General features: G+C 48.0%; 1 protein-coding gene across 3 annotated transcripts in view; it reads left to right on the top strand.

Moving 5' to 3' along the window:
* The window catches only part of LOC139545318 (sialate:O-sulfotransferase 2-like), a 97,363-nt gene that overhangs the window by 26,423 nt on the left and 47,165 nt on the right, over positions 1-23,775 (top strand). For all 3 annotated transcript variants that reach the window (XM_071352950.1, XM_071352949.1, XM_071352948.1), the window contains one exon: positions 17,105-18,087. In XM_071352950.1, the coding sequence (XP_071209051.1) occupies positions 17,691-18,087 (397 nt within the window). In that variant the 5' untranslated portion in view covers positions 17,105-17,690. The remainder of the gene's footprint in view (positions 1-17,104; positions 18,088-23,775) is intronic.

Here is a 23,775-nt window from a genome sequence, read left to right as displayed (position 1 = left end):
TGTTAGACACTGTACCCAACTACAGCTAGTGTTAGACACTGTACCCTACTACAGCTAGTGTTAGACACTGTACCCTACTACAGCTAGTGTTAGACACTGTACCCTACTACAGCTAGTGTTAGACACTGTACCCTACTACAGCTAGTGTTAGACACTGTACCCTACTACAGCTAGTGTTAGACACTGTACCCTACTACAGCTAGTGTTAGACACTGTACCCTACTACAGCTAGTGTTAGACACTGTACCCTACTACAGCTAGTGTTAGACACTGTACCCTACTACAGCTAGTGTTAGACACTGTACCCAACTACAGCTAGTGTTAGACACTGTACCCTACTACAGCTAGTGTTAGACACTGTACCCTACTACAGCTAGTGTTAGACACTGTACCCTACTACAGCTAGTGTTAGACACTGTACCCTACTACAGCTAGTGTTAGACACTGTACCCAACTACAGCTAGTGTTAGACACTGTACCCTACTACAGCTAGTGTTGGACACTGTACCCTACTACAGCTAGTGTTAGACACTGTACCCTACTACAGCTAGTGTTAGACACTGTACTCTACTACAGCTAGTGTTAGACACTGTACCCTACTACAGCTAGTGTTAGACACTGTACCCAACTACAGCTAGTGTTAGACACTGTACCCTACTACAGCTAGTGTTAGACACTGTACCCTACTACAGCTAGTGTTAGACACTGTACCCTACTACAGCTAGTGTTAGACACTGTACCCTACTACAGCTAGTGCGAGACACTGTACCCTACTACAGCTAGTGTTAGACACTGTACCCTACTACAGCTAGTGTTAGACACTGTACCCTACTACAGCTAGTGTTAGACACTGTACCCTACTACAGCTAGTGTTAGACACTGTACCCAACTACAGCTAGTGTTAGACACTGTACCCTACTACAGCTAGTGTTAGACACTGTACCCTACTACAGCTAGTGTTAGATACTGTACCCTACTACAGCTAGTGTTAGACACTGTACCCTACTACAGCTAGTGTTAGACACTGTACCCTACTACAGCTAGTGTTAGACACTGTACCCTACTACAGCTAGTGCGAGACACTGTACCCAACTACAGCTAGTGTTAGACACTGTACCCTACTACAGCTAGTGTTAGACACTGTACCCTACTACAGCTAGTGTTAGACACTGTACCCTACTACAGCTAGTGTTAGACACTGTACCCTACTACAGCTAGTGCGAGACACTGTACCCTACTACAGCTAGTGTTAGACACTGTACCCAACTACAGCTAGTGTTAGACACTGTACCCTACTACAGCTAGTGTTAGACACTGTACCCTACTACAGCTAGTGTTAGACTCTGTACCCTACTACAGCTAGTGTTAGACCCTGTACCCTACTACAGCTAGTGTTAGACACTGTACCCTACTACAGCTAGTGTTAGACACTGTACCCTACTACAGCTAGTGTTAGACACTGTACCCTACTACAGCTAGTGTTAGACACTGTACCCTACTACAGCTAGTGTTAGATACTGTACCCTACTACAGCTAGTGCGAGACACTGTACCCTACTACAGCTAGTGTTAGACACTGTACCCTACTACAGCTAGTGTTAGACACTGTACCCTACTACAGCTAGTGTTAGACACTGTACCCTACTACGGCTAGTGTTAGACACTGTACCCAACTACAGCTAGTGTTAGACACTGTACCCTACTACAGCTAGTGTTAGACACTGTACCCTACTACAGCTAGTGTTAGACACTGTACCCTACTACAGCTAGTGTTAGACACTGTACCCAACTACAGCTAGTGCGAGACACTGTACCCTACTACAGCTAGTGTTAGACACTGTACCCTACTACAGCTAGTGCGAGACACTGTACCCTACTACAGCTAGTGTTAGACACTGTACCCTACTACAGCTAGTGTTAGACACTGTACCCAACTACAGCTAGTGTTAGACACTGTACCCAACTACAGCTAGTGTTAGACACTGTACCCTACTACAGCTAGTGTTAGACACTGTACCCTACTACAGCTAGTGTTAGACACTGTACCCTACTACAGCTAGTGTTAGACACTGTACCCAACTACAGCTAGTGTTAGACACTGTACCCTACTACAGCTAGTGTTAGACACTGTACCCTACTACAGCTAGTGTTAGACACTGTACCCAACTACAGCTAGTGCGAGACACTGTACCCTACTACAGCTAGTGTTAGACACTGTACCCAACTACAGCTAGTGTTAGACACTGTACCCTACTACAGCTAGTGTTAGACACTGTACCCTACTACAGCTAGTGTTAGACACTGTACCCTACTACAGCTAGTGTTAGACACTGTACCCTACTACAGCTAGTGTTAGACACTGTACCCTACTACAGCTAGTGTTAGACACTGTACCCTACTACAGCTAGTGTTAGACACTGTACCCTACTACAGCTAGTGTTAGACACTGTACCCTACTACAGCTAGTGTTGGACACTGTACCCTACTACAGCTAGTGTTAGACACTGTACCCTACTACAGCTAGTGTTAGACACTGTACCCTACTACAGCTAGTGTTAGACACTGTACCCTACTACAGCTAGTGTTAGACACTGTACCCTACTACAGCTAGTGTTGGACACTGTACCCTACTACAGCTAGTGTTAGACACTGTACCCTACTACAGCTAGTGTTAGACACTGTACCCTACTACAGCTAGTGTTAGACACTGTACCCTACTACAGCTAGTGTTAGACACTGTACCCTACTACAGCTAGTGTTAGACACTGTACCCTACTACAGCTAGTGTTAGACACTGTACCCAACTACAGCTAGTGTTAGACACTGTACCCTACTACAGCTAGTGTTAGACACTGTACCCAACTACAGCTAGTGTTAGACACTGTACCCTACTACAGCTAGTGTTAGACACTGTACCCAACTACAGCTAGTGTTAGACACTGTACCCAACTACAGCTAGTGTTAGACACTGTACCCTACTACAGCTAGTGTTAGACACTGTACCCTACTACAGCTAGTGTTAGACACTGTACCCTACTACAGCTAGTGTTAGACACTGTACCCTACTACAGCTAGTGTTAGACACTGTACCCTACTACAGCTAGTGTTAGACACTGTACCCTACTACAGCTAGTGTTAGACACTGTACCCTACTACAGCTAGTGTTAGACACTGTACCCTACTACAGCTAGTGTTAGACACTGTACCCTACTACAGCTAGTGTTAGACACTGTACCCTACTACAGCTAGTGTTAGACACTGTACCCTACTACAGCTAGTGTTAGACACTATACCCAACTACAGCCAGCCACACAGTCCTCTCGTCAAGCCCACACTGTCCTCTCGTCAGCCCCACACAGTCCTCTCGTGAGCCCCACACAGTCCTCTCGTCAGCCCCACACAGTCATCTCGTTAGGCCGACACAGTTCTCTCGTCACACTGCCCCTTGTCAGCCCAACATAGTACACTCGTTAGGCCGACACAGCCCTCTCGTCACACTGCCCCTGTCAGCCCCACATAGTACACTCGTTTGGCCAACACAGTCCTCTCGTTAGGCCGACACAGTCCTCTCGTCACACTGCCCCTTGTCAGCCCAACATAGTACACTCGTTAGGCCGACACAGCCCTCTCGTCACACTGCCCCTGTCAGCCCCACATAGTACACTCGTTTGGCCAACACAGTCCTCTCGTCAGGCACACAGTCCTCTCGTCAGGCCCACACAGTCCTCTCGTCAGGCCCGTACAGTCCTCTCGTCAGCCCCACATAGTCCACTCTTTAGGCCGACACAGTCCTCTCGTCACACTGCCCCTTGTCAGCCCGACATAGTACACTCCTTAGGCCGACACAGTTCTATCGTCACACTGCCCCTTGTCAGCCCCACATAGTACACTCGTTTGGCCAACACAGTCCTCTCGTCACACTGCCCCTTGTCAGCCCCACATAATACTCTCGTTTGGCCAACACAGTCCTCTCGTCACACTGCCCCTTGTCAGCCCGACATAGTACACTCGTTTGGCCAACACAGTCCTCTCGTCACACTGCCCCTTGTCAGCCCCACATAATACTCTCGTTTGGCCAACACAGTCTTCTCGTCAGGCACACAGTCCTCTCGTCAGGCCCACACAGTCCTCTCGTCAGGCCCGCACAGTCCTCTCGTCAGGCCCGCATAGTCCTCTCGTCAGGCTCCACAGTCCTTTCGTCAGGCCCGCACAGTCCTCTCGTTAGGCCCACACAGTCCTCTCATCAGGCCTAAACAGTCCTCTCGTCAGCCCCGCACAGTCCTCTCGTCAGCCCCACACAGTCCTCTCTTCAGCCCCACACAGTCCTCTCTTCAGCCCCACACAGTCCTCTCGTCAGCCCCACATTGTACACTCGTTAGGCCGACACAGTTCTCTCGTCACACTGCCCCTTGTCAGCCCGACATAGTACACTCGTTAGGCCGACACAGTTCTCTCGTCACACTGCCCCTTGTCAGCCCCACATAGTACACTCGTTTGGCCAACACAGTCCTCTCGTCAGCACCACACAGTTCTCTCGTCAGCCCCACACAATTCTCTCGCCAGCCTGACACAGTCCTCTCGTCAGGCACACAGTCCTCTCGTCAGGCCCACACAGTCCTCTCGTCAGGCCCGCACAGTCCTCTCGTCAGCCCCACACAGTCCTCTCATCAGGCCCACACAGGCCACTCGTTAGGCCGACACAGTCCTCTCGTCACACTGCCCCTTGTCAGCCTGACATAGAACACTCGTTAGGCCGACACAGTTCTCTCGTCACACTGCCCCTTGTCAGCCCCACATAGTACACTCGTTTGGCCAATACAGTCCTCTCGTCAGCACCACACAGTTCTCTCGTCAGCCCCACACAGTTATCTCGTCAGGCACACAGTCCTCTCGTCAGGCCGACACTGGCCCCTTGTCAGGCCCACAATGGCCCCTTGTCAGCCCCACACTGTCCTCTCGTCAGCCCCACACAGTCCTCTCGTCAGCCTCACAAAGTCCACTCGTTAGGCCGACACAGTACTCTCGTCACACTGTCCCTTGTCAGCCCCACATAGTACACTCGTTTGGCCAACACAGTCCTCTCGTCAGCACCACACAGTTCTCTCGTCAGCCCCACACAGTGCTCTCGCCAGCCTGACACAGTCCTCTCGTCAGCACCACACAGTTCTCTCGTCAGCCCCACACAGTTCTCTCGTCAGCCCCACACAGTTCTCTCGCCAGCCTGACACAGTCCTCTCGTCAGGCCCACAGTCCTCTCGTCAGGCCCACAGTCCTCTCGTCAGGCCCACACTGGCCCCTTGTCAGGCCCACACTGGCCCCTTGTCAGCCCCACACTGTCCTCTCGTCAGCCCCACACAGTCCACACAGTTCTCTCATCAGCCCCTGCTCAGCCATGTTATTATGCTGTTATCTCTGCTGTAGACCACAATCTCATGAGAGAGGAAAGCAGTCACAGCCAAGCCCAACACAAACAAGGGAGAGGATCGATTAAAATAATTACATCTCAGCTGTTGTCAACTGTTTCTAAAAATGCACCCTATTCCCTCCCTACAGTATATTGTGCACTGCTTTTGACAAGGGCCCATAGGAGTGAGTTGCCTTTAAGGTGCCATTTGAGATGCAGCCTTGGTCTAACTGTTTAAGAACCTCTCCATGTTTCCCAAGAATTCAGGAGTGGAATAGGGTTCTTGGCAAAGAAAATACAAAATATCGGAAATTGGTCCAAGCCAAACCACATGTTTCATGTCGTAGTTGTTTGACCATGGGAGAATGTTATTTTCTGGGACTGATTTGTTTTATTTTATTGATGTACTGCACAACACAGCTCTCCAATTCCCTCTCATCAGAATGTCATTCCTTACTAGGACATTTCCACATAATTAGTTTTCTTGGCATTGGAACATGATAATTTTTTAAAGACATTTATGGGAACAATGTGGGACTGTCCCTTCATGATGCATGAAATCATGAAAATAATATATAGAGAAAGGTCTCTCTGTACGTGGTTTAAACGAAAGATAATCCAATAACCTTACATAGACAAATAAGGATAATGAATGAAAACAGATTTGATAAGTAGTTCCAATTGAATTATATATAAGTGGTCTGTATTATCCTCATCTGGGGCCAAATACATGGCATTTAAACAGGACTAACTCAGCCACCTCTCCAAAAGACAAACACTCTTCAGGCTGCTACTGCCTTTCTCTCTCCCTTGCCTTCTTTAACAGCTTTAACCACTGCACTCCTCTACAAACAATGCTCACACTGCCACTCGAGCTACTATCTCTAAAACCCAATCCTGTCTCTAAGACCCAATCCAATGTCTCTAAGACCCAATCCAATGTCTCTAAGACCCAATCCTGTCTCTAAAACCCAATACAATGTCTCTAAGACCCAATCCTGTCTCTAAAACCTAATACATGTTCTCTAAAACCTAATACACGTTCTCTAAAACCCAATACACGTTCTCTAAAACCCAATACACATTCTCTAAAACCTAATACATGTTCTCTAAAACCTAATACACGTTCTCTAAAACCCAATACACGTTCTCTAAAACCCAATACACGTTCTCTAAAACCCAATACACATTCTCTAAACCCAATACACCTTCTCTAAAACCCAATACACATTCTCTAAAACCCAATACACATTCTCTAAAACCCAATACACCTTCTCTAAAACCCAATACACATTCTCTAAAACCTAATACACATTCTCTAAAACCCAATACACATTCTCTAAAACCCAATACACATTCTCTAAAACCCAATACACATTCTCTAAAACCCAATACACATTCTCTAAAACCCAATACACATTCTCTAAAACCTAGTGGAAGAAAACTGAATCCATCCAGTCATTCCAATCCATTTCGTATCTGCACAGTGGGGAAGCTATATGAGATTGGTAACTGAGTGTCATATGGGGAAGATATATAATAAGGTTGTGACAGAGCTGTCAGAAAGCCGGCAAAGTAGGACTGGGTAGGACAGGGTAGGACAGACAGGCCAGTGGTCAGGGCAGGTGGTCCCAGTAGATTTGTTCCCTGAGTGAGGTGTCACAGAGGGAGGGGACTGCCGCCACACTGCAGGATGGCTCTGTGCCTAGTGCTCAATGAGTCCCAGGGCAGATATGAAGTATATTTATGGAGTGTCCTGCAGCGCCATGGTCCACTGCACGCGCTGAGCTCAACGATTAACTCTGACATTTCTCCTCCAAGAATCCGCTCTGATTAAATATTTGCTGGCTCATTTAATATGAATGTGAATTAATGGCCAATCAGAGGGCTAGCGCCCATCCTGTATGACTGATAGCTCAGCCATGACTTGGCTGACAGATTCGCCACTCTCACCACTACCCCCTTCCCCTCTCTCCTCCCCTAACCTCCTCAACTGCTCTCCACAAAAAGTCATGCTCCCATTTTTCTGAACCATTTCTGGATAATACTTGAGGAGGTTCAGAGAGTGCAGCAACAAGGGCCTCTTATAGCTCATATAAACATTGTAATTGTAAACAGAATGAGGACACCTGTCGCTCTCTGCCCCCTCCTATCTCTTCTGTCTCACTGTGCTCTACTTTCGGCTGGCGCTAAGGAGGCGCAAGTGTCAAACGCACGTTAGTTTGTAATTTCGTCATGTAAAAACTGGCGCACTGGCATTTTCCAGCCCTAATGCCAGGCCCGGCAATTTATCTGTCTAACATCAGATCACTTGCGCTGAGGTGGGAGGGGTTGCAATATTTTTGGTTTGTCCTTAATTAAAAACAAGTGCAAAAGTGACAATTTCATGCAGCGCTAATGGGAAGTTTTAAGACACAGAAAAAGATAACGCAGTTGATAATGGCATGGATTTTGAGAGGAGAAGCGCAGCCTTTAGCGGACCCTAAACAATATTTGTTTGGGTTTTTCTGCCCTCATGCTTTTGAAAATGTATTTTATTTTCTTTAACCTTTATCTAACTAGGCAAGTCAGTTAAGAACAAATTCTTATTTACAATGACGGCCTACCCCTGCCAAACCCGGACGACGCTGGGCCAATTGTGCACCACCCCATGGGACTCCCAATCACGGCAGGATGTGATACAGCCTGGATTCTTTCATTATTCCCATACCTTATACTTCATTTCGCTTGTTTCAGAGTAGGCTATCCATCACCATTTTCAAAGAGCGCCCCTCATCCAATTAATAAAAAAGTGTGTTCCTCCAAACTATCCCATCCTATAATACCATATCAACAGCAGATAAATGTTTTTAATTTTATCCGCCTCGCACATAGGCAGCGATACAATTGACAAGAGTCTAGTATTTTGTATACATAAAGACATTGAGGCCTACAGTACATGTGCACACAGTACCATGGAACAAGAGAAGCGATTTATGCACAGGAGGTAATTGGGGAGGACGGCTCGTGGTAATGGCTGGAGCGGAATTCATGGAAGGGTATCAAACACATCAAACATGTTTTGATGCCATTCCATTTGCTCCATTCCAGACATTATTATGAGCCGTTCTCCCCTCAACAGCCCCCACTGGATTTATGATATAATGCTTCTGACCCAATCCTATTTAGAAATATTGTTGTTAGTAAAGCAGATTGGTTGTTTTTCATTTAATTTAATAAAAAATCTAACTTATTAGAAAGACTCAACATCCATGTGTTTCTGGTGAGAAAGTACATGGCTCGAATGCAATGCAATTTCATCTGCTATTTCTGGAGAAGGGCAAATATGATCTGTAAGATGGTTCCATGATGTTTACATCTGTGAGCAGTATAACGGGGAGTGGACATTCCCCCTTTCTCTTTACATTGGATCTTTATCCAGCAATTGTGGTGCCTGTAACTGTATTTAGACAGACTGCAATTTACAGGCCTAACCCCTATATCAGTGCAAATGTTATAGCCTACATTTAACAATGTATTTTCATATGGAAGCAATACAATTAGAACAATGTGGACTGCAAAAATGTTCAACATATTTAGCAAATATGGGGAGGCTATTTAACGAACTAGGCTATAATGGACTAACATTCTAATTGAAGTCGATGACAGTGCAATACATAAAAGGCCATAAATACACAAAACACATATTTAGCTATGGAGCACGTTCTGATTGGCCAGTGAGGGGCCAAGCCTCTACACACCAAAACATGTTTATTAATAAAAACCCATCCGTTTTGCACCACCGCCAGCTACTGTGCCAATAATTACATTTCTGAAAACAGCAAATATATTTCTAACACCCCCCCCCGAACATATAACACTACTGCCAGCACTAAGATTTAACATTGCGTTAGGTTTGTTAAAATAGAGCCCACTGTCGAAGCCATCCAAAATCTGTTTCAATGTCTACTTTTGAAGTCAGTGACCACTCTTAATAAAATAATTTGACCTTGGAAATTTAGAAATGCTCTTATCAAGTGAAGTTTGAAGTTCAATTTCATTTTTTCCATGACATGCTTATAAATAATTAATAGGGTGATTGTCTGTGTGTCTGTGTGTGTGTCATAAAGTACCCGACTACGGCACCTGGTGGAGGTTTGGAGCACCAGTACCCTTAAAGCCCCAGTGCGATCAAAAACATGATTTGCTATGTGTTTTATATATACTGTACTTCCACACTAAGAGTTTGGATTAATACTATGAAATTGTGAAAATTATGATAATGCCCTTTTAGTGTAAGAGCGGTTTGAAAAGACCCCCTGAAATTTCAGGCTGTTTTGGTGGGATGGAGTTTTGGACTGCCTGGTGACATCACAAGGTGATAAATGACTCAATAGACCAATACATTTCAAACAGATATACATACCCCACCAGACATGCCACTATGGGTTTCTTCATGGTACCCAAACCAAAAACACATTTCATGTGTCACTCAGTTATGTATAGAGCCATGTCATTGTGGAATGCTCTGCCACCAGAGGTTACTCAGGCAAAAAGCAAGTTTAGCTTTAAAAAACTATTGTATCACAGCATCTCTCCTCTTTCTAAAGATCTACTTTAACTGTACTGTATATAAGAATGAATATGTGTATATGAATAGTGTGTAAATACTATTTTTGTCTTATTTAAAAAAAAAAATGTATTTATTTTATTAATGTCTATAACTGTTCTGTACTTTGTCATGTATTGTATGTTTTATGTGGACCCCAGGAAGAGTAGCTGCTGCATGTGCAGTAGTTAATGGGAATCCTAATAAACTAAACTAAACTCAGACCACTCCCAGACAGTCCTAGCAAAATTATTGCTTGAGAAATGTCTCTTTGCTAAGAATCTATTTTTGTTTCTTTTAGACCATTTTAATAGAAAACAAGCACAGTAAAGTAACATTTAAAAGTTGTAGTGACCAGTTGGGACCCAGAGTAACCATAAAACACAAGGAGGCAAGATTTAATAAAAAAGTAGGTAGATTGGAAAATGTATAAAACATTCTGTAGGCCACCCATATAAAGGGGTTAGGGTGAAATCAATTCCACAAAAGGAAAAAATTGTTTCTCATGTTTTAAAGGGTGGGTGAAATTGGGCAGCCTGCCCAGTCCACTCCAATCCTTCTTTTACTCCTGCTCCTTCTAGTAGATAGAGCCCAGATCCGGCTCTTTCAAATGGTCCTGAGGCACAAAAAAACAGGGAACAGTAAATATGTCTCAACCAGAGGAGGCTGGTGGGAGGAGCAATAGGAGGATGGGCTCATTGCAATTGCTGGAATAGTATAAATGGAACGAAGTCAAACATATGTGTGTTTGATACCAATCCATTTATTTCATTCCAGCCATTACAATGAGCCCGTCCTCCTATAGCTCCTCCCAGCAGCCTTCTCTGGTCTCAACTGTTTGCTCACAAGGTTGAGGAATTGTTGCCGTCATGATAATCACCTCTTCAAATCAATAGACAGCAGTAATAAGCCAATCTTCAACATCAGTTGTCAATACTTTAAAAGCAGTTGTCCAAACTTTCAAAAATACGTGTCCACTGTTTAAAAGCAGTGAGCCGTGTATAGCCGGTACATTAAAAAGGAGTGAGATTAAAAGCCAGCAATATCGGTCCTTCAACAGTCCAGTAAAAGCATTTAAAATGTTTCACTTCCCGGTTTAGTTTGTGATCCAGTCCAGAATTTCCTGGTTAACTGTTTGATGACACTTCGTCGTCACTAGTTACTACAGCCATAATTATGGCTTAACCTCTCCTATTTTTGCCATTTCAAATCAAATCAAAGTTTACTGGTTGCGTACACAGATTTGCAGATGTTATTGCAGTTGCAGCGAATTGCATAGGTTTCTAGCTCCAACCGTGCAGCAATATCTATCAATACAATAACAATACACACAATCCCAAAAATATAAGAAATATGTCAGAGCAATGTCAGAGTCCGGAATATAAATATATACATAAATGGTGTGTATAGACAGTATGGAGAGTACATGAATAGAAAAGGTGTGTACAGCAGTAGTTATATAGGATGAGCCATGAGTGACTAAAATACAGTAAATACATATAAAGTGGGTAAAAAAACAATATGTAAACATTGTTAAAGTGACCAGTGTTCAATATCTCTGTATACATGAGGCAGCAGTCTCTAAGGTGCCGGGCAGATTACCGGGTGACAGCCGGCTAGTGATGGATGTTCAGTCTGATGGTACAGAGATAGAAACAGTTTTTCAGTGTCTCGGTCCTGGCTTTGTGTCACACCCTGGCCTTAGTTATCTTTGTTTTCATTAGTATTTTAGTTAGGTCAGGGTGTGACATGGGTTAGTATGTGTTTTTGTATTGTCTAGTGTGGTTTGTATGGTTGAGGGGGTTTCATAGAGTAGATGGGGTTGTGTTCAGTGTAGGTGTTTAGAATTGTCTATGGTTGAGTGTAGTTGTTTAGGAAAGTCTATGGTTGCCTGATTTGGTTCTCAATCAGAGACAGCTGGTTATTGTTGTCTCTGATTGGGAGCCATATTTAAGGTAGCCATAGGCTTTAGGTGTTTGTGGGTAATTGTCTATGTAGAACGTTTGTTGCTTGTCTGTGCACTTACGTTATTTAGCTTCACGATCGTTTGTTGTTTGTAAGTGTTTCGTTTCGTGTTCATCTTCGTCGTTCAAATAAAAGAAGATGTATTCATATTCCGCTGCGCCTTGGTCCGTCTCTCCACACGATCGTGACAGAATTACCCACCACAGGATCAAGCAGCGTGACAAGCGGCAACAGGAGCAAGGCATCAAGGATTCTTGGACATGGGAGGAGATATTGGATGGAAAGGGACCTTGGGCTCAACCTGGAGAATATCGCCGTCCCAAAGCTGAGCTGGAGGCAGCGAAAGCAGAGAGGCGGCGATATGAGGAGGCAGCACGGAGGCAAGGCTGGAAGCCCGTGAGTACTACCCAAAAATTTCTTGGGGGGGCTAGGAGGTAGTGGGCCGAGGGCAGGTAGGAGACCTGCGCCCACTTCCCAGGCTAAACGTGGAGAGCGGGAGTACGGGCAGACACCGTGTTACGCAGTAGAGCGCACGGTGTCTCCTGTACGTGTGCATAGCCCAGTGCGGGTTATTCCACCTCCCCGCACTGGTAGGGCTAGATTGAGCATTGAGCCAAGTGCCATGAAGCCGGCTCTACCTATCTGGCCACCAGTGCGTCTCCTCGGGCCGGCTTACATGGCACCAGCCTTACGCATGGTGTCCCCGGTTCGCCTACATAGCCCGGTGCGGGTTATTCCACCTCCCCGCACTGGTCGGGCGACGGGGAGCATTCAACCAGGTAAGGTTGGGCAGGCTCAATGCTCAAGGGAGCCAGTACGCCTGCACGGTCCGGTATTTCCGGCGCCACCTCCCCGCCCCAGTCCAGTTCCACCAGTGCCTACACCACGCACCAGGCTTCCAGTGTGTCTCCAGAGCCCTGTTCCTCCTCCACGCACTCGTCAAATGGTGCGTGTCTCCAGCCCATTACCACCAGTGCCTACGCCACGCACCAAGCCTCCTGTGCGTCTCCAGAGTCCTGTGCATCCTGTTGCTGCTCCCCGCACTAGCCTTGAAGTGCGTGTTCCCAGCCCGGTACCACCAGTGCCGGCACCACGCACTAGGCCTAATGTGCGTCTCCAGGGTCCAGTATGCCCTGTTCCTTCTCCCCGCACTAGCCTTGAGATGCGTGTCCCCAGCCCGGTACCACCAGTTCCGGCACCACGCACCAGGCCTACAGTGCGCCTCATACGGCCAGAGCCATCCGTCTCCCCAGCGCCATCTGAGCCATCCGTCTCCCCAGCACCATCTGAGCCATCCGTCTCCCCAGCGCCATCTGAGCCATCCGTCTCCCCAACGCCATCTGAGCCATCCGTCTCCCCAGCGCCATCTGAGCCATCCGTCTCCCCAGCGCCATCTGAGCCATCCGTCTCCCCAGCGCCATCTGAGCCATCCGTCTCCCCAGCGCCATCTGAGCCATCCGTCTGTCCCGAGCCATTAGAGCCGCCCGTCTGTCCCGAGCCGTCAGAGCCGTTCGTCAGTCAGGAGCCGCTAGAGCCGCCAACCAGACAGGATCTGCCAGAGCCGCCAACCAGACAGGATCTGCCAGAGCCGCCAACCAGACAGGATCTGCCAGAGCCGCCAACCAGACAGGATCTGCCAGAGCCGCCAACCAGACAGGATCTGCCAGAGCCGCCAACCAGACAGGATCTGCCAGAGCCGCCAACCAGACAGGATCTGCCAGATCCGTCAGCCAGCCATGAGCAGCCAGATCCGTCAGCCAGCCATGAGCAGCCAGATCCGTCAGCCAGCCATGAGCAGCCAGATCCGTCAGCCAGCCATGAGCAGCCAGATCCGTCAGCCAGCCATGAGCAGCCAGATCCGTCAGCCAGCCATGAGCAGCCAGATCCGTCAGCCAGCCATGAGCAGCCAGATCCGTCAGCCAGCCATGAGCAGCCAGATCCGTCAGCCAGCCATGAGCAGCCAGATCCGTCAGCCAGCCATGAGCAGCCAGATCCGTCAGCCAGCCAGGATCCGCCAGAGCCGTCCAGCCAGGATCCGCCAGAGCTGTCCAGCCAGGATCCGGCATTTAGTCCGGTGCTGCCCCTTAGTCCGGTGCTGCCCCTTAGTCCGGGGCTGCCCCTTAGTCCGGGGCTGCCCCTTAGTCCGGTGCTGCCCCTTATCCCGGTGCTGCCCCTTAGTCCGGTGCTGCCCCTTAGTCCGGTGCTGCCTCTTAGTCCGGTGCTGCCACTTAGTCCGGTGCTGCCCCTGAATCCAGTGGGGTTAAGTTGGAGGGTGGACATTTGGAGGAGGCTACGAAAGCGGGTAGTGACTATGGTGGGGTGGGGACCACGACCAGTACCAGAGCCGCCACCATGGACAGACGCCCACCCAAACCCTCCCATAGACTTTATGCTGGTGCGTCCGGAGTTCGCACCTTAAGGGGGGGGTTATGTCACACCCTGGCCTTAGTTATCTTTGTTTTCATTAGTATTTTAGTTAGGTCAGGGTGTGACATGGGTTAGTATGTGTTTTTGTATTGTCTAGTGTGGTTTGTATGGTTGAGGGGGTTTCATAGAGTAGATGGGGTTGTGTTCAGTGTAGGTGTTTAGAATTGTCTATGGTTGAGTGTAGTTGTTTAGGAAAGTCTATGGTTGCCTGATTTGGTTCTCAATCAGAGACAGCTGGTTATTGTTGTCTCTGATTGGGAGCCATATTTAAGGTAGCCATAGGCTTTAGGTGTTTGTGGGTAATTGTCTATGTAGAACGTTTGTTGCTTGTCTGTGCACTTACGTTATTTAGCTTCACGATCGTTTGTTGTTTGTGTAAGTGTTTCGTTTCGTGTTCATCTTCGTCGTTCAAATAAAAGAAGATGTATTCATATTCTGCTGCGCCTTGGTCCGTCTCTCCACACGATCGTGACACTTTGATACATCTGTACTGTCTCCGTCTGCTAAATAGTAGCAGGGTGAACAGGCCGTGACTCGGGTGGCTGAGGTCCTTGATGATCTTCTTGAACTTCCTATGACACCGGGTGCTGTAGATGTCCTGGAGGGCAGGCAGTGTGCCCTCAGTGATGAGTTGGGCTGACCGCACCACTCTCTGGAGAGCCATGTGGTTGCCGGCGGTGCAGTTGCCGTATCAGGCGGTGATGCAGCCCGACAGAATGCTCTCAATGGTGCAAGTTTGTGAAAGTTGCGCCCCGTGTTCAGCCAGGGGTAAAAAACAGACTGCTGCGACCTGATTGGCTAAACGCAATACGCAACATCCGGGACTAGCATTCCTAGGCTTAAGCCACTCTAGCATGGTGGTGTAAAATGGTGTTTAAGAAAGTAAGTGTGCATATTTTCCCAATTTATTTTTTGTCTTTGCCATTCAATCGCGATAAGGAGGAAATAGATGCCTTTGCAATCTGAATGGAGAATGTACTAGGTACGAACCGGCATACTGTACACTGCCTTTAAACGGTAAGATGAAACGACTCAATACTGCAATGTTGCCGGCCTTTGGACTAGTATTCCCTCCATAGTAACACTCCAATGTTGACAGCGATGCTCCTGTGAGTAAACAGTAAAACTTATGGTGGAATGTGCAGTAATATGGCCTCGTTCTAGTTCCGCCTTCAGGTGACAGGTGCTTTGCGCGTGTGACCTGTAACATTCTGCCATCAGATGTGTGCCCTTTATTTTTCTACCCAACCACCCATCAACAGGAGTGTTCTGCCACAGACAGACAGACAGACAGACAGACAGACAGACAGACAGACAGACGTTTTATTAAGGCCTGAGTCTGTAAGGTGCAGTGATGAAAAGCCAATATCAGGCATGACAAAAGGTCCATTTATCTGAGCAGACGTGCTCCCAGTTTTAAGATAACCCCCCCACCCCGAAAACCTGCTCGGACCTCTACACCTTAATTCCACAAACCATCGGGTGTAAACACATGCCTTATAAGGACAATAGCATGACATAAGCTGCACTTCACTTTGACCATGTACTCACATTTCACTAACCTCATCACCCCAACGTTTCAGTCAAACACAACCAGGCCCTGCCTTGTCACTGAGGAACTATCATTCATACTGTGTGGAGAGAGTTGGGACATGTGTGTGTCTATACTGCACTATTTTTGGACCTAATGGGCCCTGGTCAAAGGTTGTGCACTAAAAAGGTAATAGGGTGCCATTTTGGACACATTGCTGGTATTAATCTTGTGGTTTCTATCCACACCTGGATGTGATCCACTCCCCCAGGACGGTCCTGGATCGTACCCAAACCACCACGGGGGTAATGCAGACAGGGAGATTGGGTTGTTCGGGGTTGCTGGGGGTTTCAGGTGACACAGGTGCTTTGTTGATTTGTCCTGAACCAGACAGCAAGGCACGGGGGCGAGTGTCACCATGGGGGTTCTGTAAAATTCCATGGGCCTCTGGACGGTGTTCTGTTACCACCTCGGTGTGAATCCCCTCCCAGACAATTACCGCTGTGGCCCTGGACAGAACAGAGAGGCCTTTCACAGGGATAGAGAGGACCTGGGGAGTGGGCAGTCAGGCGCTACAGCATGGTTCCCCAACTGGCGGCCCGGGGTTTAATTTGGCCCCCCAAGTGTTCTGGGAAAAAGAATAATAATTAAAATAAATAAATAAACACACCAGGAAATCAGCTCCAAGTTATTTTAATTTAAGACAACGAATGTAGCCAGATCCTGATCTGAGACCACTGAAACAGAAAGAGAGAAGAATGACAATCAAATATTTTCTCCAATTCAGCAACTCATACCATCCATAACGAAGAGGATTTTACCTATACTGCTAGACTCCATTGTTGGCCGTTTTTTATTACTTACTGAAACACCTTGATTAACAGAAATAGAACCAGTGTAGATGCTACAGGGTAGAACTCTTGTTTCCCCTCCCCTTCCAATGTTCCCATTCCAGCTTCATTCAGCAGAGATAAAGAAGCCTGTAGAGCTCAGAGCTGGTTGGAACAGAGGACCACCCACATTGGGTTTATGAACTGAAGAAAACAACAACCACAGCCCAAGGATTTTCATCCACCCTAATGTGCTGTTTGCTACTGCTTCTGCCTTGATTGTGTTGCTGAGGAGGTGGGGAGGTGGTGTGTGTTGTAGGAGCCCACAGAGAGGATTAATGTGTCTTATTATACTTTCAGATGGCGAGCCTCGACCTCCTTCACAGACCGTCACGGTGAATGGATGGACACACAAAGGCACAATGATCTCAGCTCAGAGAGTGAATTAAAGCCTCTTCCATCTGCACAGCGGGGGAAAGGGCCTCTGTGGAGCCGGGGAGGCACAAGCCAGAGGTCGATAGCGAGAAAGAAGTAATGCTGCTTCGGTGATTGTCTTTCAGTCTGAGCCACTCATCTTTCCTGCCATGGCCCTACCGTCAGCTCTCTGTCCTCCTGATGCTCTCTCAGTGGGAACGTAGAGAGACACACACTGGAGACACACTCTCCAGCTCCACACACACTCACACACCTCCACGAGGAGTGTGGACAGACCTCATGCAGAGATCCCATACACACACACACTCAGGACAGGAGCCCAACACACCTTTGTTATATGTTTTAGCCTGATAGGTCATTATTTGTCCCTTCCCAGAATTGGATTAAGATTTTATATTGTGACTCTCTCTCCTGTGTGATTGGACCTCTCAGTAGCTTTAGGGTTGTTGTCCTGCTGCTTTATGGTTGTGTCTCTCTGGGACGTTGTGACTGAGCGGCAGGTGGAGCCAGCATGGCTAGGCCTTTGCTGAAGATTCAGCGCTACTTCCGGAGGAAACCCGTGCGCTTCTTCTCCTTCATCCTCCTCTACCTGACAGCCGGGAGCCTGGTGTTCCTGCACTCTGGCTTCGTAGGGGACAACTCCACAGGGGCCAATGGGGGCCGGGACCCCCTGGTGGCGTCTGAGATGGGGAACAGGGTGGCCTCCTCAGACGGCCGGCGGGTAGGGATGATGGGAAGGGTGTTCAAGGAGAACCGCAGACCCACCCCGAGGAGGTACGGCCCTCCATGGATGAAAGGAGCTGCTGGGAAGGACAGCCATGACTGGAGGGCCCGGGGAGGAGACTACACAAGCAGCTGGAACCGTGCCCTCAAAGGACGCAACGCCAAAGATCTGGATGACGGACGGGGTGAGTTAACAGTTTATGTCGAGATGTACTAGTTGGATAGTACCTACATGGTTTGTACTGTTGGGACTCTTAACTTGATTTTACACATAACAATCAGTATCTCTTAAAAACCACTGACTACAGTTAATTTGTTTTGTAGACAGCCTGAAGAAATAAACAGCCTGAAGAAATAAACTGTCAATTTTAGTGACTATCATACCTAAGTTTCACCTTGAGTATTCGCTGTTCATTATGAAAGATATTCCATTATACACACAGACACGTGTGGATAGGCACATACACATTCACACTCAGTGTTGCTCAAGGTTAATGTGCTTGGATATTGTGATTGTATATTTAAGAGGTAATTGGCACTTCAGGTGATGCCTCTCCAGAGAGATGAAGAGCCTGTGTGAACAGAGTGACTCCTCTCTCTCTCCCAGGGAGATCTAGAACCAGAGGCTTAGTTAGTTCAGTGGTCACACCAACCCTGGTCCTCCTTAGCCACAGTCAGGAAATACCCACCAGCAGGCCATTTAGCATGGTTATTTGGGGGGATATTCAGAACGTACAGATTCATCTCACAGTGATAGCAGGTTTTCCCCAAATACGTTTACCCATATCATAGAGCTATCCCAAGCAACACTTTGTGTGACATTGTATATATTTACTAGGTACCCAGAATGCCACAGATAAGTGACTTGGAACCAAACCACAAAATCAACAAAAAATAAATAAATATATATATAAATAGTTTGAGGATTGTCTCCATACCTGCCCACTAGGCTAATCCGGTCTGATGTTTGAAGGGCTCCAACTCCCAACAGAAGGTTTCTAACTATAGATCTTTGGTAAAATCCTGCACCGCTTGTGTTCATTGGCCATATATAGCATGTCCATGGCAATTAACCTTTCCCAAAAAGAACTGGCTTGATCTCCAGTAAAGTGATGGAGATTCATTTAGCCTGGGACTCCGCATGGCTGGCTGCTGTGAACAGCTGGCAGTGTCAGGAGTGCACAGCGCAGCACAGCACAGTGCCCTGATTCGCTCACATCTAATCATGTTATCCTCCACATTGATCTTTACACTTCCCATACTGGACAATAAAGTATATAGTAGAATTTATACCAGAGGACAGCAGTTAACTGTATAATCATAGAAATATAATATTATCCTTCGTAGTACGAGGATAACTAGCTACTTATAGTAAGAATATGCATGAGAGAAATATGTATTACAAGCACAAGTACTTCCTGATTGGAATTGATTTGCACAGTGATTGTTTTTGTGGCATTCGGATGGAGAGAAGCACAAACATGCTTTATGTAGTACATGTAATAGAGCTACGGATTAAAAGATCTCTACGTAGTATGTATAATAATAATAACAATTTGGTGGGTGCTTATATTTGTCCTATTTCACTCATGTACAAGTGTGTATTATACGCATGTGTGAATTGGAAATGTGCTTTTTTGCATATTGCAACTCCCCCTGAGACACACTCGGAGAGTGGGGTCACAAACAAGCTCAGCCATTGTCAATGGCGACCCTGGAGCAATTAGCGTTAAATGCCTTGCTCAATGGCACATTGACAGATTCTTCACATTGGATTAGAACTAGCGGCCTTTCTGTTACTGGCACAGCCCTCTAAGAGCTAGCTACCTGCCGTCGTGATTAGTGCTTTCAAAGCAGCGCCGCTCCCTTTCATCCATGACTCTTCTGTCCCACAGTACCAGGCCCTTGTCATGTTCTCTTCAAGAGCAGCCACACTCAACCTGCTCCACACTATAGACACATGCATGCATGCATGCATGCGCACACACACAGAGAAAACACACACACTGTCTGAAAAAAACATGAAGCAAATACTGTCGTCCCCTGTATCCAACCTCATCATTTACCCTGTTTTAAGGAAACATCCAGCAAGTGTATTGTTGTTATCCAGTACAGATTAATGTTATGTGTTAACATCCCTCATGAGGCCAGAGCATTACTGTACATATAACAAGATTATATGATCAGATAATAACATGATACGAGAGTGGAGACAGTAACCTCATACTGTGGCGTCAAACTCAGAGAAGCAGATCATCCAAAGAACAGATTTCAGACCAAAGGACACATTTCCACCGGTCTAATGTCCATTGCTTTGTTTCTTGACCCAAGCAAGTCTCGTCTTCTTATTGATGTCCTTTAGTAGTGGTTTCTTTGCAGCAAATCGACCACGAAGGCCTGATTCACGTAGTCTCCTCTGAACAGTTGATGTTGAGATGTGTCCTTTACTTGAACTCTGTGAAGCATTTATTTGGGCTGCAATTTTGGAGGTGTAGTTAACTCTAATGAACGTATCCTCTGCAGCAGAGGTAACTTTGGGGTTTCCTTTCCTCTGGTGGTCCTCATGAGAGCAAGTTTCATCATAGCGCTTGATGGTTTTTGCAACTGCACTTGAAGAAACTTTCAAGGTTTTTGAAATTTTCCAAATTGATTGACCTTCATGTCTTAAAGTAACGATGGACTGTCAATTTCTCTTTGCTTATTTGAGCAGTTTTTTTATTTGTATTTTTTTATTTAACCTTTATTTAACTAGACAAGTCAGTTAAGAACAAATTCTTATTTACAATGACGGCCTACCCTAGTCAAACCTGGATGACGCTGGGACAATTGTGCGCCACCCTATGGGACTCCCAATCAAGGTCGGATGTTCTTGCCATAATATGGACTTGGTCTTTTACCAAATAGGTATACCACCCCTACATTCAGTATACCACCCTACCTTGTCACAACACAACTGATTGGCTCAAACGCATTAAGAAGGAAAGAAATTCCACAAATTTACTGGCCTTCTTTAGACTAGTTGAGAATCTGGAACATCAGCATTCCTCTTTCTATTCTGGTTAGGGCCAGTTTGCGCTGTTCTGTGAAGGGATTAGTACACAGCGTTGTATGAGATTTTCAGTTTCTTGGCAATTTTTCACATGGAATAGCCTTCATTTCTCAGAACAAGAATAGACTGACGAGTTTCAGAAGAAAGTACTTTGTTTCTGGCCATTTTGAGCCTGTAATCGAACCCACAAATGCTGATGCTCCAGATACTCCACTAGTCCAAGATGGCGTAGCAGTGGGTTGTCTGTTTTGATTGTCTAGTCCCATCCTGTAACGACCTGGGTGTCGGGGGGTGTGAAATCAGACGCAGGAACAGCAGAGCTTCAATACGTTGATTCTTTAATGCCCAACTGGCAAACAAAATGTCCAGCACGGACTTACTGGGTGTCATAAACAACTGTCCAAAAACACGGGAGACAAACCCAGTCCACAATACATAAACCACTCCCGAAATCCAAAGCTACAAAATGAACAATCCCGCACAAAGAAGCGTACGGGCTGGCTGACTAATAAAGCCACACTAATTACCAATTACCTAAACACAGGTGATACAAATAAACACATAAGGAGGGGGAGGAAAAAGAGTCAGTGGCAGCTAGTAGGCCGGTGACGACGACCGCCGAGCGCCACCCGAACGGGAAGGAGAGCCTGCCTCGGTTGAAGTCGTGACAGTACCCCCCCTCTGACGCGCGGCTCCCGCAGCGCGCCGACACCGGCCTCGAGGTCGACCCGGAGGACGAGGCGCAGGGCGATCCGGATGGAGGCGATGGAAATCCCTTAACATTGATGGATCCAAAATGTCCTCCACCGGTACCCAGCACCTCTCCTCCGGACCGTACCCCTCCCAGTCCACGAGGTACTGCAGGCCCCTCACCCGGCGTCTCGAGTCCAGAATGGCCCGTATCGTGTACGCCGGGGACCCCTCGATGTCCAGAGGGGGAGGAGGGACCTCCGGCACCTCACCGTCCTGCAGGGGACCAGCTACCACCGGCCTGAGGAGAGACACATGAAACGAGGGGTTAATACGATAATAGGAAGGGAGTTTTAATCGATAACACACCTCGTTTATTCTCCTCAGGACTTTGAAGGGCCCTACACACTGCGGCCCCAGCTTCCGGCAGGGCAAGCGGAGGGGTAGGTTTCGGGTCGAGAGCCAGACCCGTTCCCCCGGTACAAACACGGGGGCCTCACTGCGGTGGCGGTCAGCGCTCCTCTTCTGCCTTCTAGTAGCTTGTTGGAGGGACTCCTGGACGGCCCTCCAGGTCTCATTGGAGCGCTGTACCCACTCCTCCACCGCAGGAGCCTCGGTCTGGCTCGGATGCCATGGTGCCAGGACCGGCTGGTACCCCAACACACACTGAAAGGGGGACACATTAGTAGAGGAGTGGCGTAGTGAGTTCTGGGCCATCTCGGCCCAGGGAATGTATTTCGCCCACTCCCCTGGCCGGTCCTGGCAATACGACCGCAGAAACCTACCCACCTCCTGGTTCACTCTCTCCACCTGCCCATTACTCTCGGGGTGATAACCGGAAGTCAGGCTGACCGTGACCCCCAGACGCTCCATGAACGCCCTCCATACTCGGGACGTGAACTGGGGGCCCCGATCAGAAACGATGTCCTCCGGCACCCCGTAGTGCCGGAAGACGTGGGTGAATAAGGCCTCCGCAGTCTGTAGGGCAGTAGGGATACCGGGCAACGGGAGGAGACGGCAGGACTTAGAAAACCGATCCACAATTACCAGAACCGTAGTGTTTCCCTGAGAGGGGGGAAAATCGGTCAGGAAGTCTACGGACAGATGAGACCATGGCCGTTGTGGAACGGGGAGGGGTTGCAACTTCCCTCTTGGAAGGTGCCTAGGAGCCTTACTCTGAGCGCATACCGAACAGGAGGAGACATAAACCCTAACGTCCCGAGCTAAGGTAGGCCACCAATACCTCCCCCGAAGGCTCCCCACTGTCCTCGTCACCCCAGGGTGACCCGAGGAGGGTAGGACATGAGCCCACCGAATCAGTCGGTCCCGAACACCAAGCAGTACGTACTTACGGCCCGCCGGACACTGAGGAGGCGCGGGTTCCGCCCGTAGCGCCCGCTCGATGTCCGAGTCCACCTCCCATACCACTGGCGCTATCAGCCTCGAGGCGGGGATGATGGGAGTGGGTTCGGTGGTCCTATCCTCCGTGTCGTAAAGGCGGGACAGTGCGTCTGCCTTTACGTTTTGGGAGCCGGGTCTATAGGACAACGTGAACCGAAACCGGGTGAAAAACATGGCCCACCTTGCCTGACGTGGGTTCAGTCTCCGAGCTGCCCGAATATACTCCAGATTCTGGTGGACGGTCCAGATGAGAAAGGGGTGCTTAGCCCCCTCAAGCCAGTGTCTCCACACCTTCAGATCCTGACCACCGCTAACAACTCCCGATCCCCCACATCATAGTTACGCTCCGCTGCACTGAGCTTACTAGAGAAGAAAGCGCAGGGGCGGAGTTTTGGTGGCGTACCCGAGCGCTGTGATAGCACGGCACCCACCCCAGCCTCGGACGCGTCCACCTCCACTATGAATGCTAAAGAGGGATCCGGATGCGCCAACACGGGAGCATCCGTGAACAGAGCCTTCAACCTGTTGAAAGCTCCGTCCGCCGCCGCTGACCACCGCAACCGCACCGGGCCCCCTTTAGCAGTGAGGTAATGGGAGCCGCTACCTGGCCAAAACCCCGGATAAATCTCCGGTAGTAGTTGGCAAAACCCAAAAACCGCTGCACCTCTTTTACCGTGGTCGGAGTCGGCCAATTACGCACGGCCTTTATGCGGTCACTCTCCACCACCACCCC

The sequence above is a fragment of the Salvelinus alpinus genome, chromosome 19 (genome assembly GCF_045679555.1).
Source record: "Salvelinus alpinus chromosome 19, SLU_Salpinus.1, whole genome shotgun sequence".
Taxonomy (NCBI): Eukaryota; Metazoa; Chordata; class Actinopteri; order Salmoniformes; family Salmonidae; genus Salvelinus; species Salvelinus alpinus.
This window is presented reverse-complemented; position numbering and strand designations above follow the sequence as displayed.